The 18,279-nt window shown below is 34.8% G+C and overlaps 1 protein-coding gene across 13 annotated transcripts in view; it reads right to left on the reverse strand.

The window, feature by feature from the left end:
• Window positions 1-18,279, reverse strand: part of CDON (cell adhesion associated, oncogene regulated) — a 191,209-nt gene that overhangs the window by 41,308 nt on the left and 131,622 nt on the right. For 12 of the 13 annotated variants that reach the window (XM_069079832.1, XM_069079831.1, XM_069079822.1 and 9 more), the window contains 8 exons: window positions 15,672-15,808; window positions 12,226-12,498; window positions 10,692-10,838; window positions 10,251-10,394; window positions 9,216-9,503; window positions 7,111-7,380; window positions 4,322-4,675; window positions 51-346 (listed from right to left, as the gene is read on the reverse strand). In XM_069079832.1, coding sequence (XP_068935933.1) covers window positions 51-346; window positions 4,322-4,675; window positions 7,111-7,380; window positions 9,216-9,503; window positions 10,251-10,394; window positions 10,692-10,838; window positions 12,226-12,498; window positions 15,672-15,747 — 1,848 coding nt within the window. In that variant the 5' untranslated portion in view covers window positions 15,748-15,808. The remainder of the gene's footprint in view (window positions 1-50; window positions 347-4,321; window positions 4,676-7,110; window positions 7,381-9,215; window positions 9,504-10,250; window positions 10,395-10,691; window positions 10,839-12,225; window positions 12,499-15,671; window positions 15,809-18,279) is intronic. The other variant, XM_069079835.1, reaches the window with a different exon arrangement.

Below are 18,279 nucleotides of genomic sequence, written 5' to 3' on the forward strand. Positions count from 1 at the left end.
TGAAAGGTGGTAAGATAAAGAGACCTGAGAAATTATAAACAAACCATTACCTTTCGATATTTCACAAAGTAGGCATTGATAGGTAGCCCACCATCTTTCCCTGATCTCCAGATCAGGTGGTATGCATCTGGTTTGTGGGTCTGTGGGGGGCTCAGTATGATGGGGGCATCAGGAGCAGAAAAACTACTGGTATTTCTTTCTACTGATGCCTCTGTTGTGTTGGAACGTAACTTCGCTGGAAAAATGCTCAAAGACTCTGTTGCAGAATCATCCCTTTTATGTCCATCACCCTGTGTGACATCAATAGGTGTAACTGCTTGAGCTTTGGTGCTTGTTTCAAAAGGAACTGCAGAAAAATTATATGAAGGAAGAAAGGAGGCTATGTTAAGAGACATTTCAATCAAAATTCATAACTTCAATGTGTGCTACCCAATAAGAAATGTATTTTTTATTGGCTACTCTGCAAATATCACTGCAATTTGAGAAGAAAGCATTGAGATAGGCAATGTCTGAATACCAACTAATCTTCCAAAATTTTGTAATTTGCTCATCTGTTTTCTGAGTTTCTTCTGAGAGCAAGGAAAGCCTGGCAAGAACAGAAAAAAGTAGGAGATAGAAAAGAGATGAGACCAATATTTTTCTGTAGGCTCTCCCCTGGTCAGTTTAAAGTCTCTCTTTGTATTTGCTAAAACAAGCAAACAAATGAGAAAAATACCCTGAATATGTTTACTTCCAAAAAATTAAGAATGAGCATTTTTGTAGTTTAAAGTTGAGATATTTTTGTTCCTTCTTCCCTAGGGAGCAATCTGGAAAAAAAAAGCTCCTTGAAAACTGAAACAGCAGCAGAAATATGTAAAATGAACTTTCCTGAATTTACATGGGTATATAAACAGAAGAAGCTATGCATGATAAGCTTGCTCACATTGTACTTGGTTTCAAATCTGAAACAAATCATAATTTTAAGGAATGTTTTCTCAAAAACCTTCTAAAAATTCTTTGTCTTTGAAAACAGCATTGTTAGTGTCAATCATCTCTCATGCTTTCTTGATTCTTCCTTTCTTAAAGGACTATCACTTCCAAGTATTCATTCCCAAAGTCCTTTCGCTTCTCCCACTAAGACTACTTAACAGCTTTTTAGTTTTAAACTTCTATTTATTTCTCTCAAACATAGCTAATTACTAAGGTTTAGAAAGAAAGCTGCAAATTCAAGAAATCAACAGAATGTTTTGTATTTTAAGCCAGTTATTAATAAAACTTCAATATTTTCCTTTTGAGACACTCCAGTTCTTTACAGAATTGTTTATCTTCCTGATTCCCTCACAAGGAAGATAAAGAGTAATAGCACTTAGGCTCTTTTATACTAAGAGAAAATGGAAGAACAGGAAAAATATGTAACTTGAACCATTATGATGTGACAATATCAAATTTTATTTAGTTCTCCAACTATTACTACTCCATGCTGCCACTTTCTTAAATAGTTTAACACGTATGCTATAATCACTTGGCCATATCTTCCACCTCTGTAAAAGGTGAATGCCTGCCCCACCCACTTGAGAATTGTTTTAAGATAAAATGAGAACATGTGTGTAAATACTTGAAAAAATACCATAAAAGATTTACTTGCAAGGTGATGGTATAAATAACACCGATTATATTATGGGCACTCAGTTTATATTAAAAGATGAAAAGCTAAATTGAATTATTTTCTAATAGGGTTTAGAAGAAAATCTTAGTAAGTCTTGAATAACAAAGATTAATTTATAGCAAATAGGAGTTGAAATTTAAACACTCATGAAGTTGGGCACTGTAGCATTCAAAATTTTCCCATGCCACTGAGATGTGGTGTTTTACCCTGACACTGAAAACCACTTCCGAGTGGTAAACTACCCAAAGGATCACTGAAAATAGAAACAGTAAAAGGTTCTCTCCTTCCTCACCACCCTAAGCCACAGCTAATTATCTCCTTTGGCTAAAGTCTAGTTTCCTACACTAACTCACACTCATAACCACTAGTCTACCTTCTGACTCACTACATAAACATAGTTGTTCCAAAAACAATATTCCTAACTTGTGTCCATGAACTTAGACTGCTTCCTAATTCAGTTTTTAAAAATTAATTTCTCATCTTCTTTGGTGGAGAAATCTTAAGGGATACTTTTTCTATCTCAAATAGAATTGACTTTATGCTATCGATCCTTTTCTTTCCAGATTATCTACTAAAATTTTGTAGTCTTACCACACCTGATTTCAATTTAGAAAAGAAACCATGTTGCTACTTCTGCTCTTTCCCCCTAAAATGTAGCCCCAGACAGTTGCTCTGTTGTTGGCATTTGACATAACTTCCAAGGGATTCCAAGCACCTGTGCTGTCTCTGGTCAAGTTTTACCATACTGGAGCATTTCTTTTGCAAACTTTTTGCAAATCAGTCCCAATACAGAACCATCATCACCAACCTTCTCTTTGACCTGTCACCTACTTTTCATTTCCCCACATACTTTAGCAAAGTATTAAAAAAGACCTGCTAAGGGTCTTGTATTCACACCTTTGGGTTTACCAATTAGATACTGATATAGTCAGCATTTTGACTAGACTTTGAGAATAATCTGCCTGTAATTGATTATTAAATTATTTCTTACTTTGTGAATGTCAGTTCTACTAATTTCATTAACTTTTTATGGAGCTAAATGTTCTTTTTATATGTCTGTAACATCCCAGATAGCACTTCCTGTTGGCTGTCTCCTAACTCTCCTTAGCAACTTCAACTCAACAGAACTTGCAGTTTTAGTTCGCTGCTGTCACTAAAGCTTCACATACTCTCAATCCTAACAACTGAGCTTATACTACCTGCTACTAGTGATCAGCAGAAAAATTAAAGAGAGTTAAAGAGAAACAGGTCTTATGTATCAACCGACCAATATTTATTCAATGCCTACTATGTGCTGGGCACTGCGTTAAGTACTGGGGATACAAAAAGAGCAAAAACTAGGCCTTGTCCTCAAGGAGTTTAGTCTAATGGGGAAGATAACATGCAAACAAACATACACAAAACAAGCTATATACAGGTTAAAGAGGAACTAATTAGTAGAGGAAAGGTTCTAGAAATAAGAGGGGCTAGGGAAGGTTTCCTGTAGAAGGTGAGATTTTAGTTGGTAGCCAGGGAAGTCAACAGTCAGAGTGGGTGAGTGATATCTTTCTAGGCATGGGGGACAACCAGAGTGTAGCTAATACATCAAGTTTATCATTTATTATTTATTTTTATCATATTGTTGCCTCTTCCATGTGCACCAGAGAATTCCTCTTAAAGAGAAGAACACTATATATATTATGAGCTAAACCTTCTCAACAATCTCATTCTGCAATGTATAATTACTTGAGTTTCTACTGAAATTTTGCTTAGAGTTAAGTTTATAACCAGCACCAAGTATCTCAGTAAATTTAATCATCTCTCTTGTGCCAAACTGTGTAACATCCATGCAATCTGACAAATACGGTGATGAGATCTACCTATCAGACACCAATGTTCAAAACCCCAATTGAGTAACTGTGAATTAAGTCCTTTAGTCTTCCATTTTTCTGTTTACCAATACTTTAATGATAACAGAAGGTTCCAAAGTGACTCACAGCAAAGAATGATAAAGAAAAATGATAGAGGGACAATAAACCCTTGATGTAATAGTTTTGTATAATCAACAACATTAACAAGTATTTAATAAGTCCTCCTTTGTGCCAGGTAGAACACCTACATAGATATTATCTGATTAGATCTCAGCTTAATGGTCCTGATAGAAATAACCTGTTAACCCTCTAGACTTTAAGAAGAATTGACAGATGAGAAGCATAATCCTAAAATTAATTTATATACCTTTCCATCTATTTTAACTATCCTTCAAGCTTCTTAAAACACATTATTTACCATTTTTTGTTTTTAATATATAAAGGTTCAAAAGACTATAGGGTATATACTACAAAAATATCTAAAATTTCCCCCACCCAAACTTTCTTAAAAATCTAAAGCATTAAATTCTAGCAAGAAGTCAATTTTTTCATAGTCTTGGGTTCAATGTGATTCAGATTTCTTTATGCTGCTAATATGTCAAAAATAGAGCATGAAGCCAAATCATTTCCCACTGGCCCAAGAACTAAGCAATGCTAATCTAAATACCACCTTAGTCTGAAAAGATGGCATCTTGATGTCAGAAAATATTCATAACTATGCATATTATTATTTAAAGATTGCTTGACTAGTAAAAGTATATTATTTCATAACATCCTCCTTTCAAAAAAAAGGATTAAATAAAAAACAAATGTCATGGCAACTCACCAACTGTAAGGAATGCCTCTGACAATGTAGAACCATGTTCATTTGTGGCTTCACAGGTATATTTCCCAGCATGTGCCAGAGTGACAGCCTGAATATATAAGGAGCTTGATCCAGCTCGAGACATGATGAAGTAAATAGGCTCTAAAGTGACATCTCCAGATTTTGCCAGGTGTGATTTTCGTGACTTAGAGCGAAGTACTTGGGATGGATGGCTGGTTATCAAACCACGGCTGTCATACCAACGAATAATAGGAACTGGAAGCCCAGTGGCATTGCAGGATAAAGTGACAAAGTCACCGCCTATCACCTTTGTGCTTGTTGGTGGTGTTACTATAATTGGCTTGAATCCACTGCCTATTAAAATGCAATCCACATACAAAATTTTAAAATACTATCAAAACCCATAGCAAAGTAATGCTAACAGTTATATCTCCCAACACAAGTAAAATGTCAATCAAAGATAGCCTTTTTCATAGTTAGGTTCCTAGACATTTCCTATGTACATTTCCTGACCTTCAGAAAGAAAGAAATATGGATAAAGTAACATACTGATAGCTTTCCAACAGGCAGGCATACTAGACACATATTTGACTAACACAAATAAAGTACATGAGACTATATACCTCTGACACCAAAATCTCCCACATTAAATGTGATACATTCTGTGGGAAATATAGACTCAAATGTGATTCCTTCAGGAAAATGATCACATTTTTCATCTAAAACTCATCAACCAAATCACAGATAGAGTTGAACTGGCCAAAATTAAATGTAGTATGACAAAAAACATGTGACCATTTTGTATTACACAGAAATGAAAATCTACAAAACATATGAAGATGTTGTTTATCTCAATTCCAAAGTAACTCTGCCTCCTAAATCCTTTATTTCTCTTTTGCTCCTAGGCCTCTAATTCTACCTCAACTTTTGAATTGACACTAAGGACTTTTTCAAAGTGAATCCACAATCAAACACTGATTAATATTGACGTTCTTTTCCCTACTATATCTTTCTCCTTGTGCCTTGTCCCTTTCAAGTTTAAACTCTGTGGTCAATTCAAAGCTTTATATGGTTCTTATGCCTTTCCTCTTATTTTCTATAGCCCCCAGAATAAACTGTACAATGTAAAGACCTCTGTGATTTCAGCTATTTCAATGTATTTGAAATACCTAGAATGAGTTTATCATAAAACAGAAAAGAATCACAACTTCTATTAAGTGTGACAATTTCTGATGGGTTTCCCAACGGAACACTTTTTCTTAACCCCATAGCTTGATCAGAAATTATCTCTGAAGAAACAGAAAAGGAAAGATCTTCTCCTGTTGTTTTATTAGCTTCTTTTAAAAGAGATAGAAACGAAGTTTTACAATAATATCTATATACTGGGACAACTAGGTGGTGCAGTGAATAGAGTACCAGCCCTGGTGTCAGGAGGACATGAGTTCAAATGTGGCCTCAGACACTGGATGACCTTGGGCAAGTCACTTAATCCCAATTGCCTTGCCTTCCTCCCTCAAAAAAAAAATCTATTATATCTTTAAATGAAATTTCCTATTACATTTGTTTATCCTATTAAACAGATGTCTCATATTTAGGACCTTTATTAGGGGAGATAGGTAATCAAAAGCCTAATTCTTTGAGGCACAAGCTAAAAGCTAAACTGGGTTTTGCAAATGGGTAACATATTTACAAAAAGAGACTGTCCAATTGCATACTGCCATGAATACACGGCAGCATATAATTTGAGAAATGTAAAAGCCACTAATTTGTGGCTAAAAGGGAAAAAAATCTTATTAAAATTTTATCATTATCTGCTTTAATCTATATTCCAAGCTTCATCAAGTACTAGATGATGATCTCTCTACAAGTCATAAAAAGAATCTTCTATTCATAAAACAAAGCTGGCATTTTATAAAAGCCAAAGTATTTTTAAAAAGTGAATGATCAGAGATGAAATGAAATGTATTCATACTTACTTTTTGATACATTAAGAATGATAGGGTTACTATTGAAAGGACAAAAGGAATATAAATTGATAAAAAGAGGTTAAGTCAGATTTAATAAACAAGCAGAATTTGAGTGTTCTCAGCATAAGCAGAGGGAACATTGCTACATAAGATATCTTTAAAGTAAAAAAAATTAAAGATTTTTCATCTAATTTTTAGATAAAGGTATCTTGCAACAAGAGCTATGAGCTATTTATCAATAACCTTTAAAATTTTTATTGATACCATTTGTTTCTACATTACCTTCATTTCTGACAAAATTCCTCTCCCCTACCTTACCCAACAAGCCATCTTTTATAACAAAGATTTTAAAAAGAGGGTGGAAAAGCAGTTCAGCAAAGCTAACCAACAAAACAAACAAGTCTGACAAGATATGTAATGTTCCAAATGTATATACCCCCTCACTCTCCCAATTCTTCAAAGAAGGGAGAGGGGTTATCAAAAACTTAACTGAGATAATTTTAACAAAATCTAAGAAAAATATTAAATCAAATGCTACATTGGTTCTCCAAATCTGTAATATATTTACAAAGGGAAACTGGCTCTCTGCATACTACCATGAATACATGAAGGCATATAATTTGAGGTATAGAGAAGACATTTAAGTTTGTGGTCACATAAACCACCATAGTAGCCTAGTTTTCCCCCAAAACAGTCTGCACTGTTTGGCATAATAAACCAATCTATAAGACATTAGGTTTGCTTGGATAAGGTTGCTTTTCTCACAACACAATGAATCTGCAAAGCAAAATTTCTTCATCATGGCAGGTCTTAGGAGCTTACCTGTTGCAATTTCAAGTCTCCCAGTAGATTGCATAAATCCGATGCCATTATCCACCACACACTGGTATAACCCTGAGTCTTCCATGGCAACACCGCTGATTCTCAACATGTTTTCTACTATCAGGTGCCGTGAAGAAGAATGTATAGGCTCTGCATTATGAAACCAGGTAAGAGTGGGAGTTGGGTTTCCATGAACAGTACATGTGAAATGTACTGTGGCACCCAAGGAGACTGTCTGGTCCCTCAATCCTTTGGAAATTGAGGCTTGTTCTGAAAATAACATACACAAATTAGATACCAGACCTCAAAATGCACTTTTTAAATTATCACATGTGAGTCATAAGAAATGTTCTATATACCACTAACTTGCTAAGACTACATTGTATTGTTTATTCACATTTTCTCATTTGCTGTGGCCATCAAAAAAATTTTAAATGCATTATAACTTGTCTCTAACGGAGCCCTTCATTAAGCTGAGGTCAAAGTCATATGCTACTAATAAGCTATAGTCTTCTTTTAATAGATCTCCCAAACCAAAAAAAAAAACATAAAAATAGCTTCCAACCCTGTATTCCTGCAAGCATTTATGTTTCAGGCTGTTGGCTCACTGTCATTCTCCCACCAGAATGATAGTTTTACTGAATCTAACACTAAACAAGGGCTGAAACAAAAGGAATATGTGTTCAAAACAAGATGAATTTTTTAAAATTAAATTAATTTATTTTTAGTTTTCAACATTCACTTTTATAAGATTTTGAGTTCTAAATTTTTCTCCTCCTTCCCTTCCCTGTCCGCAAGAGGACATGCGATCTGATATAGGCTATACATGTACAATCATATAAAACGAGAAAGAAAAAAACAAACAAAAAAAGAAAGTAGTATTCTTCAATCTGCATTCAGACCCCATAGTTCTTTGGAGATGGGAAAAAAAAGTTTGTTTTTTTCTTTTTAGGGTCTAAGAAGTAATTTTTTGGCCTTGTTACCTAAAAAAAAAAAATACATGTATACATATTTCATTATTTGTGGGACACCAAAAAAAAAAAACACACAATCCCACTTATCATAAAGCTTTTATAAATGATTTCATATTGAGACAATGAAATGTTATTCTACAAGGCATATCCTAACAATAAATACCTACAGAGACACTAGAAAATTGAATTATTTTGACTTTCCTTTCTATTTTATTTTGTCTCTGTTTTCAAAGAAGTACAGGTGGAAGGGAAATATATTTTCTTTAAGTAACCATTTTATACAGTGACCTACATGGCAAAAGCTCAGGATGGCCAGGGAGAAAGAAGGGGACAAAAATGTGTCTACGATCAAGGCTACTGTACAAATTAGAAACATAAACAAATGCATTACGAAAAATGAAATTAAACCATGTACTGTGTAAAGAGATGACATTTTACAATTTTCCATTTTCTTGCTAGCCTTTTGACTTTATCACTACCACTAAATTCACAGGATCATACGATTTAGGGTTAGACAAGTGCAAGCTGCACACAAAACTCTCAAATACATATATACAAACCATATTGAAATGTAATTGGTCAATGTTTAAAAAATTAAAAATACAATAAAACAGGGATGTTAATTTGTCTAAGTCAATACCAGCTCACAGGATCCCTTTCCATTTGAGTCTGACACACTGATAGAGTTCAGTTCCCCTATTTTACAGCTGGTGAATAGACTTTGTCTGAGGTCCGACAGAAGAAATGTGATGCAAGCCAAGGGCCCTGAATCTAAATCCTGCCATCTTCCCATTCCTCCAACCTGCCTCTCTACTACATCATGCTTACTCTTAGGTAATTCTTCTTACATTCTCCTGCTATATTTTCCTTTTTTAAATATTATGTATTTTATTTTTTCCTGAATTATGTATAAAACAATTTTTAACATTCATTTTTTAAATTTTTTGGTGCCAAATTATCTCCCTCCTTCCCCATTGAGAAGGCAAGTAATTTGATACAGGTTGTCCATGTTCTTGTTGTATTTTTCAATGGACAGGTTAATCTCATATCTACAGAAATTAGTGTTGAACAAGAGCAAAATCAGAAAAATAATATAATTTAAGTGTGACTTAAAAAAATATAATGTCTTACCAAGCACATTAACTGTGTAGGTGACACGTGTGAGCTCTCCAGATTTGTTTCCCACCACACAGGAATAATTTCCAGCATCAGTTGGATCTATGCTATCTGTGACAAGGTGGGAATATAACTGTCTCCAGTTACCTCCCAGTAGAGAACCATGGCCGTCTTTTATCCACTGCACTTGAGAATCAGGCACCCCACTCACCACACATTCCAGAGTTACAGGATTGTGAGTAATAGCTGCCAATGACTGGGAAAAGGTAGGGTGGATAATTTGAACATATTTTGATGAAGGGCCTAGAAGAGGTAAGCAAAATGGAAAAATAATTTGAAAAGTTCTCTCTTTTCCAGTCTGTTTTCCTTTTTGACATCCTTAGGAAAGTTCTGAGCATTCCCAACATCTTTTATTCTCCTTTGCTTTCCTGTCTATAAGGTTTAGTTGTAGCTAACGTCTATACGAAATAGATGAAGAAAATGAATTGCTTCTATAGTTATCATAGCCACTCCTGATGGATGGAGCTACAGAATTTTCTCAATTGTAACACTCAATTTGTAATTTGGATATTAATTTTTCCTCAATCCACTTACCATCTCTTAGTCCTCTGTGACTAGTTTAATAGCCAGACTTTCTGGTTAAGGCCCATTAAGGTGTGGGACCCATAACATTAATGAATTTATAAATTGGAGGAAAAAGATATACAAACATCATGAACTTTCACTATATTTCCCTTTCTACCATTCACATACCATGCTTCATGAGGATGTTACTCTATAAATATCACACCTTGGTTATTCCAATATAAATTTTTGGGGGAAAAAAAGATGCTTTGATGATGCTTTAGCAGCATCCCTAGCTCTTTGAGGTACTTGGCATTTATTTTTAAGGATCTGCTCCATATTAAATGAGCAGAACAAAATTTTACCTATGTGTGGAAAAGCACACTATCCAAGTATCCACATTAATACTCATTTACCAACTTTTTGTGAGAGTAATTACTAAAGGATTTTCTCCCTAAGTACCACCAAAGGCAACCAAATACTTACGGCTCACAATAAGCTTGTGGCCTGTGGGTTCAACTTTTAATTCATGTGTGACAGGATTGTAAACTGCACATTTATATGACCCTTTATCCTCTGAAGATACATTCAAAATCTGAAGATTTCCTGATGGAAGGATTAGGTAGTTATCTGGAAGGAAGGGGAAGGAATATGATTAGGTTTCTTATTCTGTCCTACAACATAATTACAAACCAACTGGACAATTGTTATAGATTTAGATAGAGATTGGCAACATATAAGTAGTGAATAAAAATTTTTAAAAATGTTCTCCAAAATCAGTGGTGGCTAAGGAAAGGAAAACAAGCTTGTCAGTAACAACGAATCTACATTGAACCATTATGCATTAAGAAAAAAAAAATCATGTTCAGCTACAGATACCACAGATATTTTCAGTTCTGTTCAATGACTTCTTGCAACAGATCTTACCTGTGGAATGTTCCAGCCATTTTCCCCGGACCTTATAGCGCACCTGTGCTGAAGGATTACTTTCTGGTATCTTGCAGCCAATGAACCCAGCACTCTGTTCCTCTGCTATAATAACATGTTTTGTTGATGCACCAAAATCACTAAGACCTTGAAAGTAAAAACCAATTTGGAAAAATGAATGGTTTTCCTTCTATTTTTTTGGAAGCTATAGTACTAAAAATTACATTGTCATCTAGTCTTAAGTTTTCTGCTAATCCTAATCAAGAGAGTAGTGATTTTCTTCCCAAAACGTAAGGAGCAAAAACTGGGGAGAGGGGCAAGTAAGAAATACCAAATGGCTGCTTCCTTGCTCCTCTGTTTGGTATTTAAAGCCCTTTACAACCTGACCCCTTTGCTACCTTGAGTCTTCTTACACTTGCGTCCCCTCCACATACTCTATGATCCAGTAGCAGACTCCAGTCTATTTGCTGTTCCTTAAACACAACATTCCATCTCCTGACTCAGTGCCTTTAAATGTGCTATGCCCTATCCCTGCAATGTTCTTCTTCATCACCCTCCCCCTTGTACAAACTAAAACTCAATCATCCTATGTATCTTTATCCAATCCACAGCATTTCTCACCACAATATCAAGTGTAGAACTAACTCTTAGTGCATTGCTGAATCATCTGAATATCAGAGCTATAGGTCACAATGACTCAGCTCACCCTTAAGCAAGCAAATCTTAAAATGGCTTGACTTGTTCCCTGACTTGTGTGCAAGGTATTCTTTGTTATTTTTTCTTAATCTAAAAGTTTCCAGCAGCTTGTGGTTACTCTAGGGAAGAGGTGTCGATGCATGGCTAGAATTAAATTAAAATGAAATTGGGAAACATTTAACAAAAATAAATAAGAATACAATAAAACATTAGTAGCATTTTACAACTAAGTCAATATGTGACCCTACATAAAACTTACTGGGCCCCATTTCTATTTGACTCTACTTGACTTTGACACCACTCGTCTAGGGTATACAACTCCGTTGTGTGCTTACTGGAGTACTAGCAGCTACCACTGTTTGAAAGGCAGACAGTTCAAACTAAGAAAACCACTTGCTACAGATTTTCTACCTCCATAGTCAGCATTCCTTTCCTCATGGAAAATTCAATCTGTTTTTTTGTTTCTCTAGCCCAATTTTAAAACTGTTGAATTGAAATCAATTCAGTAACCAAGACACAGGAGGTCTATATGGACACAGCAATTAGATGTTTAAAAATGATAATGGGTATTATGAAATAAAGGAATTCAGTGTCAAAGCAATGAACTCCTAAAATTTAATTTTAAAGTTTTAAAATATCAATCCCAGAATTCACATAAGGAAATTTGTTCACATTTAGATGGCTTTCCAAAAAACAAACTCACATCACTGGGCTCTGCCTGTTTTACCTGTGGCAGGACTTCAAGCTATAATGGGTGGCACCAATTTAATAAGCCTCTCACCATTTTGGGGATAAACACCAAAAGTTCATATATCAAATGTTGAAATGTCAAACTTACCTCCAATGGATACTGTTGCAGGCTTACTCACAATTGCACCAATGCTGTTGTTAGCGATGCATTGGTACTGACCAGAAACAGAAGGGCTGAGAGAAAGGATGGTTAAAATCCCCTGCTGAACCTCAACTTGCTCCACATTTCTGACAATTTTTTTTCCATTAAACAACCATGATATGTGAACGGTCACAGGTTGAGCAGAACATTGTAGTGTTACAGGTTCACCAAGTTTCTGGACAATAGAATGTGGCTCAGAAATAAACCGAGGTGCCAAGTCTATAAGGAAACCCCCCCAAAAAAATTGGAAAGGGCATTATTAAGTGCATTACTCTAATCCATTCACTAAACATTTTAAACATTTATTTAGTGCCTAATATGCAAGGGATTCTGTTAGGTACTGAAGATAACTAGAAATCTACCATTTATATAGCACTTTAAAGTATCCAAAGTGGTTTACTTAAAGTATCTCATTTGATCCTCACAGCAACTCTGTGTGGTAGATGCTATTATTATCATCCCCTTTTTACAGAGGAGAAAACTGAAGCAGAAAAGTTAAGTAATTTGCCTATATGAAGAAAAATACAGTAGTTCCTGACCTCAAGGAACTTATATTTTATTTCATTCATATCAAGAGGCAGAATTTCCTGTTATCTATTTAATTTGGTTCTCAAATTGATATCAACATCTTTATAATCCATTTTTAGAAGCAAAGAAAGAGTACTAGTTTCAGAGTTAAGACTTTAGCCTACTTGAAAGGTTCAAGAATAAAAATCATATAATAGGCTCAGTTCTATTTATGGTATGAAAAAAACAACAACACAATGTTTGATTTTCAGAGAAACATTTATACCTGCAGGTCATATGGCTATGACTTAGTAGTCCATAAGAAATGCTAGGTTTTTCCTTGAAAGTATGGCAATTATTCATAAAAAGAACAATTTACTCTACTTTTTACTAATAGAATTTGACCTTATGAGAAAAAATAGTTATGAATGACAGCCTCAAAACACTTTTTCATTAGTTTTAGTTTTTTTAATCTTTCCATTTAGAAAATCAAAAAAGAAGGGGGAGGCTAAGTGGCGCAGTGAGTAAAGCGCTGGCCCCAGAGTCAGGAGGTCCTGAGTTCGGTTCCAGTCTCAGACACTTAACACCTACACAAAAAAACTAGCCGTGTAACCTTGGGCAAGTTACTTAACCCCAACTGCCTTCCAAAATAAAAGGCAAAAAAAAAAAAAAAGAGAGAGAAAAACAGCTATAGGGAAACATTAAGTAAGCTAATTTTTAATGAAATGTGGCTAAAATGGAAGAATTACTTTTTTGTCTCCCAAATAATTTAATGTACTAGGTAGGTTCCTTCAGAAACACAGGAGAGAGAAGTTTGCTTGCTAATGTGACAAAGTTAACAAAGAAGGGCTGGGAATAAGGAGAACAGAAAATTTTTTTGCAAAGCTGAATAAAACAATTTTTACAAGAAAGAAAAGATAACACTAAACTATTGAATCTACTTTTATAGAAGTAGATGATCCATCCCTTTTCCAGCTTAAATTCTTTGATCCTATGATATAATAAAAAATGAAGGTTTTGGAATTGACTTGAGTCTGTAGTGTGATTTAGTAAACACATTAAGGAATCCACAGTTTTCATCAAGAGTATGGGTACCCCCTCCTTAATATGGCTCATTTTCAAATAGCTGTGACCAAAACATTTAACATGAATTGCTATAAGCAACTGAAGATGAGCCTCTCCAGACTGAGTTATGCTGGTTCTCAGTCAATGGACAATCTACATTGTTAGGTTCATGCTCAAAGTCCTTCAGGGTTGGCAGAACCTGTAAAACTCAAATTCCTGTTGAGATAGTCCTCAAGAGCCCAGGGTAATCTCCACACCAAAACAAGGCAGTGAAATGAGAGCTTACTTAGTCCTTAGTTTTCCAGCAGGGGAACTTCTAGAATCCAGAAGGTAGTTTTCTTGGGGCAAGGCTCAACTGTTTTATACTGATTCTGATGATCCCTGATATTTAATAAGTACAATGCTACAATTCAACAAATATTCTTTACTGCCTACAAGGTGCAAAGTATTGTGCTAGATGCTAAAGAAGATATAAATACAAGGGAGAGAGTGTATCTCTAAAGGAACCCACTATCTAATGGGGAGATAAGACATAACCAAACCACCACCATACAAAATTGAACATGATAAAAGTATGAGAGGTATAAAAGTTCTATGAGATTTCATGGGGTTGTCTTCACCAAAAAGACCTCACTCTTGTTTTTACACAGAATTGTTTCTGCAGTAATAACCAACTGAATTTTATTCAACCAGTCACTACTATTTAATACACTCTTGATGGAATTGTAAATTGATCCAATCATTCTAGAAAGCAATTTGGAACTATGCTAAAAAAAAGTCATTAAACTGTGCAGACTCTTTGACTCTGTACACTTATTACTAGGCCTACACCCAAAAGAGATCCAAAAGAAAAAGGCCTCACATGTACATTATACTTATAGCAGTTCTTTTTGTGGTAGCTCTAACTGAAAATGAAGGGAGGGTATCCATTAATTGGGAAATTATGGCATATGGCTGTGTTGGAATACTAGTGAATCACAGGAAATGAGAAAAGGAATGGTTTCAAAGAAACCTGGTAAGACTTGTATAATATGATACAGAGTGAAGTAAGCAGAGCCAAGGAAATAATTTATACAATAAAAACAACATTGTAAAGATAAATAACTTTGAAAGATTTAAGAATTCTGATAAACACAAGGACCAACTAGATAAGAGTTCCAGAGGACTGATGATGAAACATACTACCCTTCTGACAGAGAAATGATGAACTCAGTATTCTGAATGAGACATATAGACATGTTTTCTGGACATGGCTAATAGGAGAATTTGTTAGGTTTGACTATGCATATTTGTTGCAAGCATTTTAATTTTGGAGTATGGAAGGAAGTGGGGGGGGAGAAAATAGATTTTTGTTAAGTAAAAGCAAATTTAAATTAGAAATTTAAGCAATAAAAGAAACCCCCTAATATTCACAAATAAAAGGATCTTGTAAAGAAGGCAGCACTTGTGCTCCCAGCCTGGGAACCCTATACCCATTGGAGGCCACAGAGCTATTCAAGGAATCCTGGAATCTACATGTAAAACAAAAATTGTCATATATACATATGTGTGTATTACTATTTCTCAAATGTATACAGATGCTTTGTGATTTCTAAAACAATCCATTTAAAAGTATTACTGAATTCATGGTAACTTTTTGTCATTTTCTCAAAATTACTATCACAAGACAACTCTCAAAATTTTTAGAAATTAAACGGAGATCCTCATATTTGAAAAAGTTCAGCACCACTATGTTACAGGATGCTCATATACTAACAATCCAGGCAATTGGTCAAAGCAGCCCTTAGCTATGAACTCTAGCACCATTCCTACAGACTTACCTGAACTTACAGAAGAACACAGGATCATAAAAGGAACATATAACAGTGTCTGTAATGATCCAAGATCTGGATTCATAGCGCCAGAATACAGGGGCTGATAGAATACACTTCCAGAGTACAACACAGTTCTTGGCTCACTGAAACAAATGAATGAGGAAAAAAAAAACTTTTAATCATTTTTGCTATAAGTAGACAGAAGTGATAGTCTAAGTCCTAATCTTTTTGGTAACTCTACAGAGAATCACACTCAGGGGTCTTAATGAGTCAGATTCTCCCACAAGATAAACCAATATATGTAGACTAAATTAGGAATTTTAGAAGCTCCACTAACTCTTCACATCATTAAGATTCCATTTGTGCCCAAGTAATTTATCTTGATATGTCAGTGGTCTTAAAGAAGCAATTCAACCTTCACAATCACCCAAATTAGTCATAGTTGCACAGTTAGATGATAGAAAACTGGACCTGAAACTGAATTAAGTAGATTCAAAATACAAGATCATGATGTTAAGGCTTTGATATGTTAATGATGACAAATATAATGAACACTGTGTTGTTCTTTCTTATCATAACATCGTCATTGGTCCACTCTTGCTAAGGGGTATTTCTAAAGTTTTTCAGCAGCAGTGATGAATTCTTAAATTTATCCACCTATTCTCATCTCACTCATTTCCCTTGTGACTAACAGTATGCATGTAAGATAGCTGGGTTGGAAAAGGAATGTGTTCACTGTGGAATGCTTTAAATTATACAGTTTCTTTAATGGCATTTTAGAGTTGCTCAAGATTTATAAATGGGTATGAATGTCTGCCCTATACTCTAAGAAAAATACTTATAGTTGACAACAGTAGGTTATATACTTGATATAACATGCTTAATTGCTGTTGTGTTGTGACATAATTATACTTGATATAATCCCCAAATGGTACTACCAGTTGGGCAATTTAATAGTATGAAGAAGATGAAAGAAAGGATTCACTTAAGAATTACTTTCTAGAAGTCACAAATATTACCATGATCCTTGAACTCTAAACAAGAAAATATATTTTCATTTTACATTATAAAAAGCTCCACATAAGGCTTGAAAAGTTGTATTGTAGGCTCATATCTAGCTCAGAATATTAGGTCTCTCACAAGCCTTTTTATAAATTCTACAACTGACCTTTTTAGTGAGCAAGAAAGGATATTTTTGGTAACACACAGTTGGCAGAACAGGCCAGCTGCGCAAAAATTTCTTCAGTTTATTTGAATTCTCACTCAGTTCAAGGGCAAATACTGCCACATCACTAGTAAGGATTCAGGACAAAAGTAAACATTCAAATAACTTGTTAACAGGAGATACTTCCCTCAAAGGGATGGGGGTTAGGGATCCTTTTCTTCCTTTTGCCAAATCTTTGCTCACTATTTATTTATAAAAAGCAACGAAACATATATTCAGCATCACCCTTTAACCCTAGTATATGAGCTACTGAGTTTCACTGCAGCTGTACTTTAAAACCAAGGCAGAGTTCATTATTAGCAGGTCATTATTACTACCTACATAACATCCAATAGGAATACACTAACCCATTTTTAAGCGATTCTTTATAGGTTCTCTGTGTCAGATGTCAATATTACTTTATATAGATATTCCTGTTTGATTCTGGAGACTAGAATAAAATTAATGTCAATATATAGTGAATTTGATATTTCGATGTATTTGTGATTGCATTCATGTCATTACTCCCCACAATGGTAGAGATCACAACCCATTCTCTCTCACTCATACGCTAAGATTCTTCTACTTGTAACTCATTGGACAATCTGAAGTAAGAACTTACTAAATACTTGCCCACTTCCTAAAACTTGTCCATGGATGGCTAGCTCAACCTGACAAGAGCTAATGAAACTAAAGTCATGGTCATTGCTATGTAAGTCAACTGAATTTTCTGTATTCCACAGCTACAGACAACACCCATTAGAGAAGCAGTATAGTATAATCAAAAAGCATGTTGAATTTGTTATCAGGGAACTCAAGTTCGAATCCTGCCTCTGATGTTTGTAATCCCAGACAGGTTACTTAACCTCCCTACATCTCAGTTTCTTCATTTGTACAATTAGAAAATTGAACTAGACAGCCTAAGGTCTCTTTCTGCTCAATCTATGACCCTAAGCACAGATACTTATCATTGCTCACAAAGGTGAATTTGATCAGTGCAGGGGTAGTTCAGTATAAATCCATCCACACTACCAGAAAAATAATTTGATTGATCATTCTATGATAGGTCACTATGCTTGTAGTCAAACACATATTTTTTTAATCACTATAATTATCAAAAAAATTAGTGGAGTTAATAAGAATGTGAGTGGTATGCAGAAAGCAGAAACTAGTATAAGTCAAACAAAACAATTACTATGTTGGAGAAAGAGAAAGGGAAGGGGAAAAGGAAATCTTATCTAACAACTATTACCTCATTGGAGTAAAATCAGTGCCACCTTCCTTTCAGAACAATTTGAACATTCAATTTAAAAAAAAAAGCATTTATTGAAGACCTACTAGATGATAGGAATTGTACTAGGCACAAGTACAATTGTACAATGTACAATTAGTACAACTAGGCACAATAGT

The sequence above is a fragment of the Petaurus breviceps genome, unplaced genomic scaffold (genome assembly GCF_028583685.1).
Source record: "Petaurus breviceps papuanus isolate PSGF00001 unplaced genomic scaffold, PetGlider_PUasm1.0 91133, whole genome shotgun sequence".
Classification (NCBI taxonomy): domain Eukaryota; kingdom Metazoa; phylum Chordata; class Mammalia; order Diprotodontia; family Petauridae; genus Petaurus; species Petaurus breviceps.